This window comes from Neomonachus schauinslandi, chromosome 12 (assembly GCF_002201575.2).
Source record: "Neomonachus schauinslandi chromosome 12, ASM220157v2, whole genome shotgun sequence".
NCBI classification, from domain to species: Eukaryota; Metazoa; Chordata; class Mammalia; order Carnivora; family Phocidae; genus Neomonachus; species Neomonachus schauinslandi.
The window spans coordinates 76532833-76551838 of NC_058414.1; the positions used below are offsets into that span (position 1 = coordinate 76532833).

A 19006-nucleotide genomic window follows, 5' to 3' on the forward strand; every position below is an offset into this window, starting at 1 on the left:
ATTATTCTTAGAATAAATTTTAAATCAATGACTCCCTCCTCCCTCTCAGATTGCTCATAATCCCCAGTGCCTTATTATAAAATGTTAAACCAGACATGACTAGGTTGCATTCATTGCATTTTAAAGAAATCATGCAAAATGACTTTTAATAAAACAGGAAGAAGGAATAATATTTGGTTAAATGAAGTGTCACAATGCTAATTATACACTAAAACCTCCTGTTCCGTAATGTGGAATTTGGTATAAGGAATGTTGTCAAAAACTCATGTCAAGTACTTAAGTAATAAAAGAACTCAGTTTAAAGCACCAACCTCATAACAAGTATTAGGAGTAGGACATTATATTCAGGCATCAGGATATTTCATAAGTGACACTACTCAAGTTATAGTCAAGACATGGTTATTAAGCAAGGACATCTACGTTTAGAATGTAACCATAGTCAAGACATGGTTATTTTTTTTTTAAGATTTTATTTATTTATTTGACAGAGAGAGAGAGACAGCGAGAGAGGGAACACAGCAGGGGGAGTGGGAGAGGGAGAAGCAGGCTTCCAGCCGAGCAGGGAGCCCAGCGCGGGGCTCGATCCCAGGACCCTGGGATCATGACCTGAGCCGAAGGCAGACACCTAACGAACTGAGCCACCCAGGCGCCCCAGGACATGGTTATTAAGCAAGGACTCAAGTTATAGTCAAGACATGGTTATTAAGCAAGATCTAATATTAAGATTACTTGCCTGAGGTAGTGTTTGTCAGGTCTTCCGCTGTTATTCTTTTACTTCCACTTTCCATACTGTACTCTTTGGAAGGATGGCATTATGTTCAGCTCACAAAGAAGGATCAGGAAGTTGTGCCCCACCTCCTTGAGTTTGCAGTAGCTCCATACATTATTTGGTATTTTTCTACTCGCAAGGTTTATCTCTTCTCCCCATTTATTTATTCAGATCATTGGTTTATATCACCATGGACTCATGGGTAGTTATTTTATATTTTGGGTTATAATCCAATAGTACTTATTCTGTTACTCAAATTGTTACAGTTTTGGCTATTGGATCCTGGTGTCCCTTTGACATACTTCCATCATTGCTTTTGTTTGTTTCCTTGTTTGGTTTTGAGCTCTTCCTTACTTTCTGGCACAGTGATGCTCTAGGCTCATCTTGTATATTTACTACTCCAGGCCCTTGAATCAGCCATTTCTCCAAGGACCTGTGGTTCCTTTTATTGAAGAATGATGTTAGAAACCAATATCTAGGCACAAGGTGTAGTCTGATTTTTAAAATTGCCTCAGTGTTCATTTCTTTTAAGGTCTTCAAGCTGGTGGGAATTCCAGACATTTAGAAATTTGGTAAAATGCTATAATGAGAGTTTTATCCCAGACAGACAATAGTCTTGAAAGCAGTAAAAGTTTAAACACACATTCGATTACACTTGAACAGCAGCCTAAAGAAGTGCCCTAAAAATCTTTAAAAATACCATTTTAAAAAACCTATGGAGCTTTCTAAAGTAAACGTTTCTTCAGTTTATTTCGTAAGAATAAACTGATCTATTTCCTTTCAAACTCTTCTTGATGGAAAATTTCTTCAGAGCAGGAGTCTTCTTAAACTTTTGCAAAAGTTTAAGCATAATACTGGTTTCTTGATCTTATGAGTAAAGCAGAAGAATTTCAGGAGCTCAAAACTCCTCACAGAAATGATCTCATTGATCTTCACCACCTCTCACAGGGCAGAAAGAGGGTAGACAGTGGGACAGAAAAGCTTGATTTCTAGTGTGGGTTTGGAGCACCAAGGGGAGAATGGCTTAGAATTTCTCTGTGGTAAAACACAAAGTTTTTATCATCAGCTCTTAAAGGGTAAGGAGCCAGAGACATCACAAGCAAAGACCCGTGACCAGACTCTTGGGGTAAGGAAACAGATTTAATTAGATTTTGTGACCATGTTGTATAATCATTGAAGATCTAAAGGTCCTGTATATATGATTTCTCTTAAATTCTGAAAATCGCAATAGTCAACCCAATAAACATCTACTGTCTACAATAATCAGTGTTAGACACAGGAACGGGAATGGTTTTTGTCATTAAAGAAAAGTCATGAATAAAATTTATTATGGGTGCTGGATTACTCTTCTGAAGATCCATCATATTAAGAATACAGTTAAGGGCGCCTGGGTGGCTCAGTTGGTTAAGTGACTGCCTTCGGCTCAGGTCATGATCCTGGAGTCCCTGGATCGAGTCCCGCATCCGGCTCCCTGCTCGGCAGGGAGTCTGCTTCTCCCTCTGACCCTCCCCCCTCTCATGTGCTCTCTCTCATTCTCTCTCTCTCAAATAAACAAATAAAATCTTTAAAAAAAAAAAGAATACAGTTAATTATGCAGCCATCAAAAGGAATGAAATCTTGCCATTTGCAACAACGTGGATGGAACTGGAGGGTATTATGCTGAGCAAAATAAGTCAGAGAAAGACATGTATCATATGACCTCACTGATACGAGGAATTCTTAATCTCAGGAAACAAACTGAGGGTTGCTGGAGTAGTGGGGGGGGGATGGGGCAGCTGGGTGATAGACATTGGGAGGGTATGTGCTATGGTGAGCGCTGTGAATTGTGTAAGACTGTTGAATCACAGATCTGTACCTCTGAAACAAATAATACATTGTATGTTAAAAAAAAAAAGAAGATAGCAGGAGGGAAAGAATAAGGGGGGGAAATTGGAGGGGGAGACGAACCATGAGAGACTATGGACTCTGAAAAACAAACTGAGGGTTCTAGAGGGGAGGGGGCAGGGGGGATGGGTTAGCCTGGTGATGGGTATTAAAGAGGGCACGTATTGAATGGAGCACTGGGTGTTACACGCAAACAGTGAATCATGGAACACTACATCAAAAACTAATGATGTAATGTATGGTGATTAACATAACAAAATTAAAAAAAAGAATACAGTTAAGAGAACTGGTTAATGCAACTTGAATGATTTGGGAATAATACAGGTATTTGCAATGGCTAATTTATATCCAGCAATCTTATGGTGTTATCAAACATAGAACCTGATTTGTCATCAATAAGTTGATAATGTATTCATGAATGTAACAATATTTATTAATTCTGATAAAGGATTGACATAGGGAAAATAATATGTTGTTATTCAGTAAAATTCTCATAGTCTAGTTGTGAAGAAAAAAAGAGTATACAGATGGAACAGTGACTATATGAAATATTCTCCTGTTGTATTATAAAGGACTATCATCTGTTATTTATAATTTAAACATCTTCAGTATTTCTTGATTAAAAAAACCCCCACACATTTTAGGAAATCACTGTACTTGTATCCTTATGGAATATAACAGTCTAATACTGTGAATAAGTAAATGAGCTTGGCTTTTATAGCTATGTATCTTGGAAGCTCTTGGACAAGTTTATTTTCCAAGTCAGACTTTATAAATCTTTTCTGCTTCAGTGTGATGTATGTGTTCCCCAAAAAAATTTTCCACTAAGTAAAGCACTTGGAATCTGCTTTGTTTTTATAATTTCTTTAAATGCTAGGAATGCTTAATTTTATTTTCTTAGGCTTAGTTCTCTCTTATTCTTACTAAGAACCGAAATATATCTTTAGGTCCTCTTTGTAAACTAATATTTTTCCCCATTATTTCCATTTTTAATTTTCACAATATACTGGCTTTTGATTCAGTTTTTTTTTAAAGATTTTATTTATTTGACAGAGATAGAGTTTTAATTGTTGATCTGTTGCTCACATTCAGTTATACATTCACTATGGATCTCAAAATATATAGCAAATATTTCTGAAATCCCAGCCACTGTTGTAGATACTGAGGATATAGCAGCGAACAAAATAGATGCAGTCCTACCCTCATGGAGCTCACATTCTAATGGAAAGGGCAGGCAGGCAATAAACACATAGACAAGACATATATAATCTGTCAGACCATGATAAATGCTATGAAGAAAAATAAAGCAAGAAAAGACTTAATATTCCTAGATTTTTATATAGTGTGCCAGAAAACTGAAGTTGTCATTCCTTGAAAATATATGGCATTTACATGAATGATAATATCTCAGAGCTCTCTGTTGTTCTCTGGATTGAGTTACTGAACCGGTAGACTTTATCAATGAGGGAGGTCATTTGAGAGCCAGGAAATGATGGTTTGCTTTACATGGCAGCCTGCCTCTGAGAGACTGGAAATATTATAAAGACAGCCCTCACTCCATAGGGCAGATGCTTGATTAAAACAAAAACAAGAACAAAACCTTTTAAAATAGCTCTTATTTTGGGCACCTGGGTGGCTCAGTTGGTTAAGCGACTGCCTTCGGCTCAGGTCATGATCCCGGAGTCCTGGGATCGAGTCCCGCATCGGGCTCCCTGCTCGGCAGGGAGTCTGCTTCTCCCTCTGACCCTCCCCCCTCTCATGTGCTCTCTGTCTCTCTCATTCTCTCTGTCTCAAATAAATAAATAAAATCTTTAAAAAAAAAAAAATAAAAAAAAAAAAATAAAAATAAATAAATAAATAAAATAGCTCTTATTTTTAACATTGAGAGGTTAGTTGGCTCCTAAGAACAAGAGAAGGATAAAAACTAATCCGCCATTTTATGTCTGAACTCATAAATCCGGACCCTATCTGTGGAGTCTTCGTTGCTATCTGAGCCAACACCGAGGAGGCATGATAGTGTGGTGTTATCAGCAATTTTGTTCCACAGTTTATGGGGAGAAGCCTATACAGATATTTCATGTTTTTGTAATTTTGAGATGGAGAACAGAACATCCACATCCTGTTTTCCTAGAACAATGTCCTATGACCTCCCTATTTACGGGCTTGGCTAGTCCAATCTGGAAGTTAGTCTTGCTCTGGTTTCTTTGTGACAGGGAAAGAAATCATTTTAACTATCAAAAAATCTAAGAAACTTTTAGAGATTTTTTTTCAAAAGTAGGTGGAGGCCAAGTTAATATTTATAGTTCCTAAGTACATGTGCAGTTGAGTGCTCCCTCCTTCTACAGATAAAAATTTTACTGACTTCAATTACCAGTGGTAGCTAATAATGTTTTGGGGCACTATTGCTGGGTGAGAGTCTGGGAATGCCCGACATACCTGTTATAGTCCTTTTTGCCTCTAAGATCCCAAAGGAAAATAGATGCACTAAAGAGTAGCTGGAAAAAATACCAAACCTATGTAATCCCTCTTTGTCTCAGTTTCCTCTTTTGTAAAGTGTGTGGAATAATTGCTTCTACCCTATAGTGTTGTTGGAAGTTCTGCATAAGTTAAAATATGTAAGGTAGCATAAGCTGAATTTTTCTATTGCCTCTGTGGTTTTTGAAGGGATAATGATATAATGGTCATGAACATGGGCCCTGGAGCTAAACTTCCTGTGTTCAAATTCTCTTCCCACCACTAACTAGATGGCTGACCTTGAACAAGTTATTTAACCTTACTGTGCTTTTCAAAAAAAGAATAATCATATCTAGGAGGATGTTGTGTGGAATAAATGAATTAATATAAATACTTGGAATAGTTCCTGGCTTACTGTAAGTGCTCAAGAAAGATTTACTATTGATATCATCACTACTAATACTAGTACTACAGTTTATTTACTTATTAATGTGGCTTTGGCACTCAAATCTTAGTGCAATATTCTAAGGAGCTAGGCAGAATCGTATAAAGGTCTCCTTTTCCCTCTGCCAGGAAAACCTAAGAAACCAGCACCCAAGTTGGCCCACGGCAGCTTTGCCTGTTTTTTTTTTCCAAATCCAAATCTGACTTCTCAGCTCTTACACTCTAATAATGTCAACCTTCCAGGGCAGAAGAAACACATTGAGTAAGACCAACATACAGAATGTTTGCCCCAGTGCCTAAAAACAAAAAAAACCCCTGTCATAGGCTACTTAAAACTATGGCAATAGCCCTGAGACAGGCTGAATGTCATAAAAGGGTCCAAAGAGAAACTGTGGATGAGAAAGAGATGAGAGCAGGCCCACCTAGGAATGATACCTGGGTCTCTCTACCGGTCCAACTGGAGAGAAGAGACGTAAGTGAAAAAGATGTCCACAGGCCACTCCTGATTTTTCCAGGCTCCTGAGAGAAAGAACTAATCTAAGAGACCACACTTCAGTCCTTACCAACTTTAACAGCCAGTAAAATGTCTTTGGAGTTGAAATGACCTTACTCAGCCTTGTGGGAGAGCATGGTGGCCAAATCTGGAGATCAAACGGTGTGTTCAGATATCCTTTTAAGACCAACTGACCAAATATCAATTTGCCTACAGTCATCTTAACAAGACCAATTTACCTAATGAACAACTTTAATTCATTTGAAAGCTAAAGCGTGGAACATCAACGTGCTGAATGAGCAACTCATGCACTGACACACAGTGTTTTACACCAGGCCTTGGACTGTTCGCCTCCTGGTGGCAGAGCCAGGCAGTTGGGGCCAGGCCGGGCCACGTGGCATAAACAGGAGAAAATGTGGGAGGCTGTATTCAGCTCCGTCAGTAGCTGCCTTCTGCCTTGTAGGAAATGGACCCAGTATCGCCACAGCCTCCAAGTTTTCAAACGAAGACAAAAATCTGGATTTTTATGTGAATTATGCTGACATTCGCATTATGGCAAATACTTAAAATTTAAAACAAAAACAAAACAATAATCATGCAGGCCAAATGCACGCTGCCCCCCCCTCAATGTGCCTGCAGTCTGCAATCTCTGCTGTACCCTCCCCCTCCCGGGACATTTGCCTCCTAACTGCTCTTTCTTTCAGCGAGTTGAGCACAGCCCCAAAACTCCACAATATTCAGCAATTTGTAATTTTGCTAAGGTACAAATTTGTTTCCCAAATGACCCAAGGTTGACTTCTGAATGTGATTTTCTCAGCTAGTGAATGTGCTTTTTTCTCTGCCTGGTTTCTAACTACAGTGTGGCTTTTGGGGTTTTTTAAACCAAGTTTGAATACATGGTGCCACTCATAAAACAAATAAAGCTTTTTCTTTAAAAAGGGGCTGTGGGCATCAGGGGAGGGAGTTGACTTTTAAGGTCCAAGATGGAAATGAAGAGAAAGTGAAAAGGTCTACTCAAGATTTTTTTTTTTTAGTTTTTAAAATTTATTTTTGTCATTATTACTAAGACTGAATGAAATAATACACTGAAATATGCATTAAATTATAAACTTGAATGTGTTTATCTAAAATACATTTCCATTAAACTCAAGATTTAACTAGGAAATAGAGATTTAGAAGTTTGAGGTAGGACTCAGTGAGGGTAACAATAGGAATTTTGAGTGGAAACAATCAGCATTTTTCAGACTGTGGTGGCAAGAATTAGGCAAGAAGTATCTGAAGAGATTACTTGAAATTTTTGGCTATGCTCTACTTTCATTTTAAGGGTAAATGTATGTGCTATAAAGTATTTTTGAAATATTAATTTTAAATTTGAAGTATTTGTTAAATAGTTTTGAGAGGTAAGGGGTAACCCTTATGAATGTCAAGAAACTGTATGGCACTTTATAAATTATCCTAAATTCTTTTTAATGTTCATTTAGGTCTCTCATAGATGGTTGAGAGCAGTGACTGTATTTTTTTTTTGTTTTTGCTATTTACACTCATAATTCCAGTACAATGTCCTGCTCATAGGAGGTTCTTTATACATTAGATGCTTTGAATTATTTAAACATGTCTTCCAGTTTTGAACATTTATGGATTAAATATATATACTGTAATCAAATTGAGAAATTGTGTGTACGCCTTGGGTAGGGAAGGGGAGTATGTGTCAGACTTGGAGGAATATAAAAAATACTGTGTTTTTAATGCCCAAACAATACAGTTCATGATTTGAAATCCTCTTTTTGCATATCCTAGTCTTCTTAAAATATTTGGTTGAGTATATAATGTCAGGTTTCTTCTAGAGTTTTAGTGTTTCTTGGGCTAGAAATAATATCAAATGAAACCATCTTGGTGTTTTCCCTTTTGAATCCATATCAAAAGGTTTTGGCTGAAAGTGACAGGTGCACATTTTCAATAAAGTAGTGGAATCATCATAGAGTATTTGGTTTTGGCTCCAGGAATCCATTTGGAGTTTCCTTCAAAGTGAGGATGCATGGAATAGCATAGACCTTTCAAGCCTAAGGCCAATGGCTATTACATAGATTTCTCCCACCCCTAAATCACCTGCATCATTTCTCCATGTCTCTTTGAACTATTGTGCTATATTCCAGCATCTTGAGATAATTGAGCAAACAGAGAAGCTCTAGGACAAAAGCTCACATGTTAACTTGAGTTCAGTTGTCTGGGTCCCTTTGTTGGCGGAGAGGTTTCTCTTCTAGGAACAGGACAATTACAAACAGAAGAACCAATAGCCCAGAGAGCATAGAGCTTGTCAACATGTAAAGGATTTGATTAGTGCAGAGTGAAATTTCATTCCTGATGGTCATAGGTCACTCTTCCTTATCAATCTTTTTTTGTTTTTTTCTATAAAACCCTTCTTTGAAAGCATTATGTATTCAAGTGAGACACTTTTTAAGATTTGGTTATTTTCTAGCTTTTTAGAAGCCACTAATACCTAATGCAAGAGATGACTTGTGAGATCTGGCATAAATATTTATGAAGGAACATTATCTCAGGACTGATCAACAAAACAGGCCATGTGTATAGAAATTGCTTAAGTTTTTAAAAGTAGATTTCCACCCAAAATAGGGAATTTTCCCAAGTAATATCAATCCTTTCATACATTATTTAGTGTTCTTTTTCTGGTTATTTTTGAGATACCTATTTCTATATTGTCTCTAAAGTAACATGTTTACCACCCTTTCATGGGCTAGTTATTCATTCATTTAACAAATATTTTTTTTAAGGTTTTATTTATTTATTTATTTGAGGGAGAGAGCACATGCACACGCGGCTGGGGGTAGGGGACAGGCAGATGGAGAGAGAAAAGCAGACTCCTTGCTGAGCAGGGAACCCCAATGCTGATCCCAGAATCCTGAGATCATGACCTGAGCCAAAGGCAGAGGCTTAACTTACTGAGCCACCCAGGTGCCCCTCATATAACAAATATCTTTAAAGCACCAATTATATGCAAGACATGTTGATAAAAAACATATAAATAAATCAAAGAGAGTAAGGGAAAATAAACTCATAACACACAAATGTTAATTTTCAAATGTTCAAGTATTATGCAAGAATGTATTCTTCTGAGATTATTTTGTCAAGTTACTAGATTTATTGGCAAAGAGTTTTGTCCTGAAATATCATTTACTTTAGTCCATGTTATACTCTGTATTTTGAGCTCAACTCTGCTATCTGTAACTAGACTACAAATTCCTTTTAGACAAAACTTGTTTTTTTTAAATTTTCATTAAACTTTATTTTCTGCTGACCACACTTTTTCTTTGTAAGAAATCATATAAAAGTATATCTGTTTCAGATTTGTGAAAAGTAATGGTGATACCGGGCGCCTGGGTGGCTCAGTTGGTTAAGCGACTGCCTTCAGCTCAGGTCATGATCCTGGAGTCCCGGGATCGAGTCCCGCATCGGGCTCCCTGCTAGGCGGGGAGCCTGCTTCTCCCTCTGCCTCTGCCTCTCTCTCTCTCTCTCTCTGACTCTCATGAATAAATAAATAAAACATTTAAAAAAAAAAAAAAAAAAAAAAAAAAGTAATGGTGATACCAAAATCTAAAACAAAATATTTGGTGTTTTGGCTTATCATTATTTGATTTTGCAATCACCTCCTATCTTTATTAAAAGAGTTTATAATCATCTTTCCTCCCAATCTCCAAATAAGACTTTATAAATTTATGAACTTAGTGACCTAAAACATTTAACTTTTAGTCTTTTAAAGGAGTTTTATGACATTGCTTTAGATAAGTGAATTTTCCCTGATACAATACTAAATATAAAAATGTTTCTAAATTAGAAAAGTTGAAAATTTTAGTTACTTCAAATATTGACTTTTAAATATATTCAGAATCATTTTTCTTGTGTTTTAGGATTTAAATAATAACATTCTTAAATCTAAAAATGGTGCCTTCAAAAATCTGATAAAAAGTTGTTTTTCAATATTCTTTTGCTAATAGGTGATTTGGGCTCTTGGGATCTGCTCATTTGCCTGTCTTCTAGGGAAGCTGGTGGAAAACCCTGCATATCCAAGGAAGACATGTGCCATTTAGGTTTACATCAAAAGGTAAATATTTTTTTCAAAATGTTTACAGATTTTAACAGCGCTTTGGATATTAACACCAGCATTTCTTGGTCCATAGTATTTTTTGAAATGTGAGAAAAGCATCAAAACATCAAAACTAGTAGCTATTTCTCAGTAGTGAAATAGTATTGTAGTAGCTACACTGATAATTTGATATTTCTGCAATTGACAGTCTTGATATCTCCTTCCTCCCTGTAACTCTTGGCTCCCTTGGCCTTTGGGCTGAGCACATGATTTTTTTTTCCTTCTTGTAAATCTTTGGCCTTTCCTTCTCTGTTTTCTTCATAACCTCCTTTCCTCTGCTCATACTTTAGATGCCTGTGGAGCTCCTCAACACCATTCCCAAGGTGGTTGATGATTCCCAAAAGTAACATCTAAAGTTCAAGTCTTTTCCCAGGCTTCAGGCTCACATGTTAAACATCACTTTTATATCACACAGACACCTCAGACTCAACATGGAGAAAACTAGCTCATATGTTCCCTGGTAAATCACTTCTACTCTTGCATTCAGTAGCTCGGCAGGACTTCTGTTCTATTGGTCATAAGCATGATCAATCACTCTGTCACTTCCTAAGGTAGAAATCCGGCCTTCACCTCTGATCCCTTCCTTTCCTTTGTCATCTGCATTCTATCAATTACCAGTACTAGGGAATTTAACTCCTAAATGCTTCTCAAGTATCTTATCTCTCAAATATCCATACTCACTATTTTTATTCTGGCCAGTCACCTTATCTTACCAGGTTAATTGTAGAATCCTCCTTACTACTTTTTTCTGAAGCAAGTATTTGGCCCCTGAAATCCATCCTGCCCACAGTTATCAGGATGAAAAATAAAATGCTGAACTAACCTGGTTCCTCCTGCACTTAAATCTTGAATGTCTTTACATCAGCTATAGGATAAAGTCTACAGTCTTCCCTGTGAGTATCTGTTAACCTCCAAGCAGGAGACAAATGCCATACTTGAAAGGATTTAATGAAGAGAAACTAATGAAGGAGCTATTTACTGAGGTTTTGACAAAATAAGAGAAAGAAAATTAGAGAGAATCTAATAAAAAATGATTAAGAAAAAAGAAAGATTAGAGGTCCCCAGGGACCAATAGGCTTGTAAGGTTTTACTACCCTCCTTGGTCTAAAGAAGAGTATATAGAAGGGCTGGTTAGCAAAACCTAATGAGAGCTAAGGCCAAGAAAGAGGGATTACTGGAAAGGAGCTATAACGTAGGGAAATATAGTCATTGCCAAATCATAGCCCTGTGAAGAAGCAGCCAGGGAGATATATGTACTCTCTCCATTCCTACCCAACAATCTCTTGCCAAGGCCTCCAATTGGTGCCATGCATCATTCTAAGTGCTCACATATTTATGTCCATTCTTTACATATGAGGAGAATGAAGCACAGGAAAATCAAGAGAATTGCCTAAGTCCTCATAGCTAATAAATGAAGCAACCAGGATTCAAACTCAGGCAGTTTGACTTCAATTTTTTTTTTTCCTAACCACATCACTATACAATTTTTCTAAATAAATATTTAAGACTGCATTTACAGCCTGTGCTAATGAATATTCTTAAAGAATTCGTAAGTTCTAAGTGGTACACATTAGAAAGCTGTCACTTTAGAGCCTGAATAATTTGAAGATTTATGAACCATGACTTATTTATGTCAACATAAATATTCAGAATAGAAGTTGCTTCAAATTTGTTGGGGATTCTTAGATGAACAAAGAAAGAACCCCGGCTCAAATTAGGATTACTCATCACATCAAAGTTTTGGAATTTAAGTGCTGGATGAAAGTGATCAGAAGATTTGTTTTAAAAAATGAATGGCCCAACATCTCTCTAGTCAGAAGGAGAGGAACATGATTTTAAAACTGTATTGGTCCCCGTGATGTGGAAAGTGAAGTGAGGTCCACTATTTGGGGTAACACTAAGTTTAGTAACTGGGGCTGCATTTCACCTTTAACAGAAAGGTTCTAACATTTCAAGAGCAGAGGGATTCATTTGTAGCTCTAAATGTTTGTAGGATTAGCAGTCCCTAGAACCATGATGCTGTTTTTAGTACTTGGATCACTGAGAACTTCTGAAATGGCTCTTAGGATAAAGCATTTGAGCACATTTTCAGGTGAATTTGATGGAATGATAATTGTATGGGAGAGACAAGGAGATAAAGACTCTTGTCATTAATTCTCTTCCTTGTGGAAGATACTGAACACCTTTTGGAGAACATCTGAGTTTTGATAAGATAAACAGTAGAATTGTGTACCAGTCTAATGAAGAAAAGGAGCAGTCCTTTAAGATACTGTGTGAAATGGTGTCACTCTCAGTGTTCATGAGTGAGCCCTCCCAGTTTTTTGCCTGGGGTGCTTTTATAAATAGTCCAAATTCAAATGTCTACTCTCCTTACCAAGTTAATGGTATTACTGTAGTTTCAGTTTTAGGTTATAAACACTTTCTAAATGTTTATAACTGATATGCTGTTGTTCTTATTAATGAACTATGTCTCAAAATAAGAATGATTTTTTACTTTTGCTTCTGATAATATGTATGTAATAGGAAAATTTAGATGTAGATTACCCACAGATTAGGATTGTGGAAGGTATGTGGGGATTGAAATCTTTCTAAATGTACATTTCCTTTTTCTCAGTTTGATCTCAGAAATATCCCAGGGCTCAGACATCATTATCATTTTCCATATGCATTCTAATCCTTTCAAAGATATGAAAGGTTTTATGCCAAGAAAAACAGCAGCTTATATGAAACATACACATACGTCTATGTGTATGGAAAGCATTCAAACCCAATCCAAAAGCATTATATACTGAAAATAATTATTTGGGTGATAATGATGTGTCAATGTATATTCCTTAAGTATAACAAAGGTACCACTCTGGTGGGGTGGTTGTTTATGGAGGAAGATGTAGAGGCAATGGGTAGATGGGAAATCTCTGTACCTTCTGCTGAATTTTGCTGTCAACCTTAAAACTACCCAAAAGTAATAAAGCCTATTAAAAAATAATATTGCAATGTTAAGATGGAGAAGCTCATTGTATAAAAGTCAGCTGATCCAAGTTAAAACTTCTTTGATGTTCCTTTTGGTAATGACGGAAATCTTTTATGATGTACATAAACATAAGAGTAAAAAGCAAGCACTAGGATATAGAAGAGCATTATTAGGTTTAACAATGAAAACACATGGAAAATACATGTAATATAGTTGATTTGTTGTAGCTATATGACCCATAGCCCTTGAATATGTTTCTTTGTGCCAATTTATTCAGTTGAAATGCTTAGTTTGGTGCTCTGTTACAGAGCAGAATGGAAATGATATTTCTGGTGTCACATGTCACCTTGGTTATGTTATCTGTTGAGATTCTGTGAATTCCAAAGATGTGCTTTGGAGGAAGGCACACAGGAAGAGGTCATTGAGTGGGGGATGGAAACATAGAAGGTGGAAGCCTGATGGCAGTTGCTTCCCTTGGCTTGGCTCTGCTTTCTTGAAGCAAATGCTATGTTGATCCTGAGTCAGTTTATTCTTCTGACCTCAGGTCTCACATGGAAAGTCACCTCTCTGATAAGACACAGCGACCTATACTTCTGTCTGAAATCTCTGCAAGCTGTACTCTGTCTTTGCAGCATCTATACATATATATCTATATGAAATCTTCTGTCCCATTAGTTCAGTTTTGGTCATCCATTTGATCAGGACTCTTATATTCCTTTCAGTTTGTATAGGATGGGACAGCACATCAGGGATGTTCCAAGCATCTGCTGTAACAGGACATTTGTTCTGAGCTCTTCAAAAAGTGGGAGAAACTTTTAAACTGGACCTTGTCAACACATAGCCTTTAGTGATATTTACCTAATGCTACTTTTCTTTCTGGGTCCTTCTATGAAAGTTTCCATGTAGTCATTAGCAACTAAGTGATTTTGCCTGATGTGGGGGGGGGGAAATAGTTCAAGTTTATTGACTTTTAAAGCTTTTGACAATCTAATTTAGAAAGATTCTTTGTGTAGTATCTTAAAAACAAAACAAAACAACAAACAACCGTTATTGTAGTTTCTCCATACTTTTGCAGTATTCTCTCTCTTCCCTCCAGCCTTTCTTAGGAAGTCTGAATTAGAAACTTAAGGACCTTCTGTTTTTGTTTTTGTTTTTTTTTTTAAGATTTTATTTATTTATTCATGAGAGAGAGAGAGAGGAGAGAGGCAGAGGGAGAAGCAGGCTCCCAAGGAGCAGGGAGCCCGATGTGGGACTCGATCCCAGGACGCTGGGATCATGACCTGAGCTGAAGGCAGACGCTCAACCATCTGAGCCACCCAGGCGCCCCTTAAGGACCTTCTGAAAACTCTTCTTTGTTTTCTACTTTTAGCCTCTGAACTTTCTCATTTTTTGAATTTGAGAAATGTAGACCTTACTAACATCTATGGTGTTCTATACTTATAGCCTCCGCACTCCCAGTGCCATAAGAATGTAAGTGACTCCGACTCTGGAATCTTTGGAGACTTTCAAACTTGGGTATTTAACAGTGTTGCTCGAGCAGATTTCACCAGAGCTGGTTCAGCAGAAGCCCTGGCTTCATTCTTACACACTGTGGGCTGAAGTTTACTATTTGCTGACTGAATGAATAGAGTTAACAAGATGGCCAGGGTTGGAGAATGTTTAATCAACAAACTGTTTCAGAGCACTTCTAAGTGAATCATTTTGTAAAAACTACAACTGATGATTGAATTACTGAATTGATCAAAACCTTAGTAAGACAGTGGAACTCAGAGACCAAAAGCTCTAAGAGAGAAGCAAAGTGATGTGTTCAAGGTCACGATTCTGTTAAATGTCGTAAGTGGGACTATAACCCGTGTTTCTGGTTCTCTCTTTTATTTTTTTTTTCATTATATACTTTTTTTTTATTATGTTATGTTAATCACCATACATTACATTATTAGTTTTTTTTTTAAGATATAATGTATTATTTGTTTCAGAGGTACAGATCTGTGATTCAACAGTCTTACACAATTCAGAGTGCTCACCATAGCACATACCCTCCCCAATGTCTATCACCCAGCCACCCTATCACCCCCACCCCCCACCACTCCAGCAACCCTCAGTTTGTTTCCTGAGATTAAGAATTCCTCATATCAGTGAGGTCATATGATACATGTCTTTCTCTGATTAACTTATTTCACTCAGCATAACATCCTCCAGTTCCATCCACGTTGTTGCAAATGGCAAGATTTCATTCCTTTTGATGGCTGCATAATATTCCATTGTGTATATATACCACATCTTCTTTGTCCATTCATCTGTCAATGAACATCTTGGCTCTTTCCATGGTTTGGCTATTGTGGACATTGCTGCTATAAACATCCGGGTGCACGTACTCCTTCAGGTCCCTACATTTGTATCTTTGGGGTAAATACCCAGTAGTGTGATTGCTGGGTTGTATGATAGCTCTATTTTCAACTTTTTGAGGAACCTCCATACTGTTTTCCATAGTGGCTGCACCAGCTTGCATTCCCACCAACAGTGTAGGAGGGTTCCCCTTTCTCCACATCCCCGCCAACATCTGTCGTTTCCTGACTTGTTAATTTTAGCCATTCTGACTGGTGTGAGGTGGTATCTCATTGAGGTTTTGATTTGGATTTCCCTGATGCCGAGCGATGTTGAGCACTTTTTCATGTGTCTGTTGGCCATTTGGATGTCTCCTTACACCACACACAAAAATAGACTCAAAATGGTTGAAAGACCTAAATGTGAGACAGGAGTCCATCAAAATCCTAAAGGAGAACACAGGCAGCAACCTCTTCAACCTCAGCCGCAGCAACTTCTTCCTAGAAACATTGCCAAAGGCAAGGGAAGCAAGGGCAAAAATGAACTATTGGGACTTCATCAAGATAAAAAGCTTTTGCACAGCAAAAGAAACAGTCAACAAAACCAAAAGACAACCAACAGAATGGGAGAAGATACTTGCAAATGACATATCAGATAAAGGGCTAGTATCCAAAATCTATAAAGAACTTATCAAACTCAACACCCAAAGAACAAATGATCCAATCAAGAAATGGGCAGAAGACACGAACAGACATTTTTCCAAAGAAGACATCCAAATGGTTCTCTCTTCTAAACTGCAGCTGAGTTCTTTTCAAATAGCCCCGTTAGTAGGACACAATGGAGAAACTACAATACTTGATAAGTTTAGAGTGAGTTAATTTGAAAGTAATCAATAATTTCTCAGAAATGAATCTGCTTTTCAAGCTAATTTACCGTGATCTCTTTCTGTTGGTTTTAACAAGGCTTTGCCATTTGGGACACTCTTTTTGGAATTTGTTTGATAATAGCTAGATAATCCATCTGTAAATTCAGAAGCGAAGGAAAGAATTAAGCTTGTTTATGTCTTTTCTTTATAAGGTAGAATATATATTTGAATTTATGATAATGTCTATGAAGCTTTCTAAGAACAAATTTTTGTTAGAAAACAGTTTTGTAATTACTGGATTTTATATCTAGAAGCAATAATGCCCTTCAATGTGAAGTGAAGTCTCTATATTAAAGTTTGAAACAGGATTAGCACTGAATTTCCACTAAATGTCTGTGATTCAAATCACTGAGGGCCTTTGGAACTTCAGAGTTTAGTTGGTTTTGAGGTATGTTTAGTGCTATTTTCTTCTTTTGTTTGTTTTGTTTTTTTTTAATTTAATTTAATTTTATTATGTTATGTTAGTCACCATACAGTACATCCTTAGTTTTTGATGTAGTGTTCCATGACTCATCGTTTTCATATAACACCCAGTGTTCCATGCAATACGTGCCCTCCTTAATACCCATCACTGGGCTAACCCATTCCCCGACCCCCCTCTCCTCTAAAACCCTCAGTTTGTTTCTCAGAGTCCACAGTCTCTCATGGTTTATCTCTCCCTCCGATTTCCCCCCCTTCATTTTTCCCTTCCTTCTCCTAATGTCCTCCATGTTATTCTTTATGTTCCACAAATAAGTGAAACCATATGATAATTGATTTTCTCTCCTTGACTTATTTCATTTAGCATAATCTCCTCCAGTCCCATCCATGTTGTTATAAGTTGGGTATTCATCCTTTGTGATGGCTGAGTAATATTCCATTGTATATATGGACCACATCTTCTTTATCCATTTGTCTGTTGAAGGGCATCTCAGCTCTTTCCACAGTTTGGCTATTATGGACATAGCTGCTATGAGCATTGGGGTGCATATGGCCCTTCTTTTCACTACATCTGTATCTTTGGGGTAAATACCCAGTAGTGCAATTGCTGGGTCATAGGATAGCTCTATTTTTAATTTTTTGAAGAACATCCACAGTTTTCCAAAGTGGCTGTACCAACTTGCATTCCCACCAACAGTGTAAGAGGGTTTCCCTTTCTCCACAACCTCACCAACATTTGTTGTTTCTTGCCTTGTCAATTTTTGCCATTCTAACTGGTGTAAGGTGGTATCTCAATGTGGTTTTGATTTGAATTTCCCTGATGGCTAATGATGAACATTTTTTCATGTGTCTGTGGCCATTTGTGTGTCTTCTTTGGAGAAGTGTCTGTTCATGTCTTCTGCCCATTTTTGACTTGATTATTTGTTTTTTGGGTGTTGAGTTTGAGAAGTTCTTTATAGATCTTGGATACCAGCCCTTTATCTGTAGTGTCATTTGTAAATATCTTCTCCCATTCTGTGGGTTGCCTCTTTGTTTTGTTGACTGTTTCCTTTGCTGTGCAGAAGCTTTTTATCTTGATGAAGTCCCAAAAGTTCACTTTTGCTTTTGTTTCACTTGCCTTTGGAGATGTATCTTGAAAGAAGTTGCTGTGGCCGATGTCAAAGAGGTTACTGCCTATGTTCCCCTTTAGGATTTTGATGGATTCCTGTCTCACATTGAGGTCTTTCATCCATTTTGAGTTTATCTTTGTGTATGGTGTTAGAGAATGGTCGAGTTTCATTTTTCTATATATAGCTGTCCAATTTTCCCAGCACCATTTATTGAAGAGACTGTCTTTTTTCCATTGCATATTTTTTCCTGCTTTGTCAAAGATTATTTGACCATAGAGTTGAGGGTCCATATCTGGGCTCTATATTCTGTTCCACTGGTTTATATGTCTGTTTTTGTTCTAGTACCATGCTGTCTTGGTGATCACAGCTTTGTAATATAGCTTGAAATCAGGCAGCATGATGCCCCCAGCTTTGTTTTTCTTTTTCAACATTTCCTTGGCGATTCGGGGTCTTTTCTGATTCCATACAAATTTTAGGATTGTTTGTTCCAGCACTTTGAAAAATGTCACTGGAATTTTGATTGGGATGGTGTTGAAGGTATAGATTGCCTTGGGCAGCATAGACATTTTAACAATGTTTATTCTTCCAATCCATGAGCATGGAATATTTTTCCATCTTTTTGTGTCTTCTTCAATTTCTTTCATGAGTGTTCTGTAGTTACTAGAGTATAGATCCTTTACCTCTTTGGTTAGGTTTATTCCAAGGTATCTTATGGTTTTTGGTGCTATTGTAAATGGAATTGATTGTCTAATTTCTCTTTCTATAGTTGCATTGTTAGTGTATAAGAAAGCAACTGATTTCTGTGCCTTGATTTTGTATCCTTCCACATTACTGAATTGCTGTATGAGTTCTAATAATTTGGGGGTGGAGGCTTTTGGATTTTCCACATAAAGTATCATGTCATCTGTGAAGAGAGAGAGTTTGACTTCTTCTCTGCCAATTTGAATACCTTTTATTTCTTTTTGTTGTCTGATTTCTGTTGCCAGGACTTCTAGTACTATGTTGAACAATAGTAGCAAGAGTGGGCATCCTTGTCGTGTTCCTGATATTAAG

General features: G+C 37.2%; 1 protein-coding gene across 1 annotated transcript in view; it reads left to right on the forward strand.

The window, feature by feature from the left end:
* CPED1 (cadherin like and PC-esterase domain containing 1) overlaps positions 1-19006 on the forward strand; it is a 265972-nt gene that overhangs the window by 45397 nt on the left and 201569 nt on the right. Inside the window, exon 3 of the mRNA XM_021699370.1 lies at positions 10055-10161. Coding sequence (XP_021555045.1) covers positions 10055-10161 — 107 coding nt within the window. The remainder of the gene's footprint in view (positions 1-10054; positions 10162-19006) is intronic.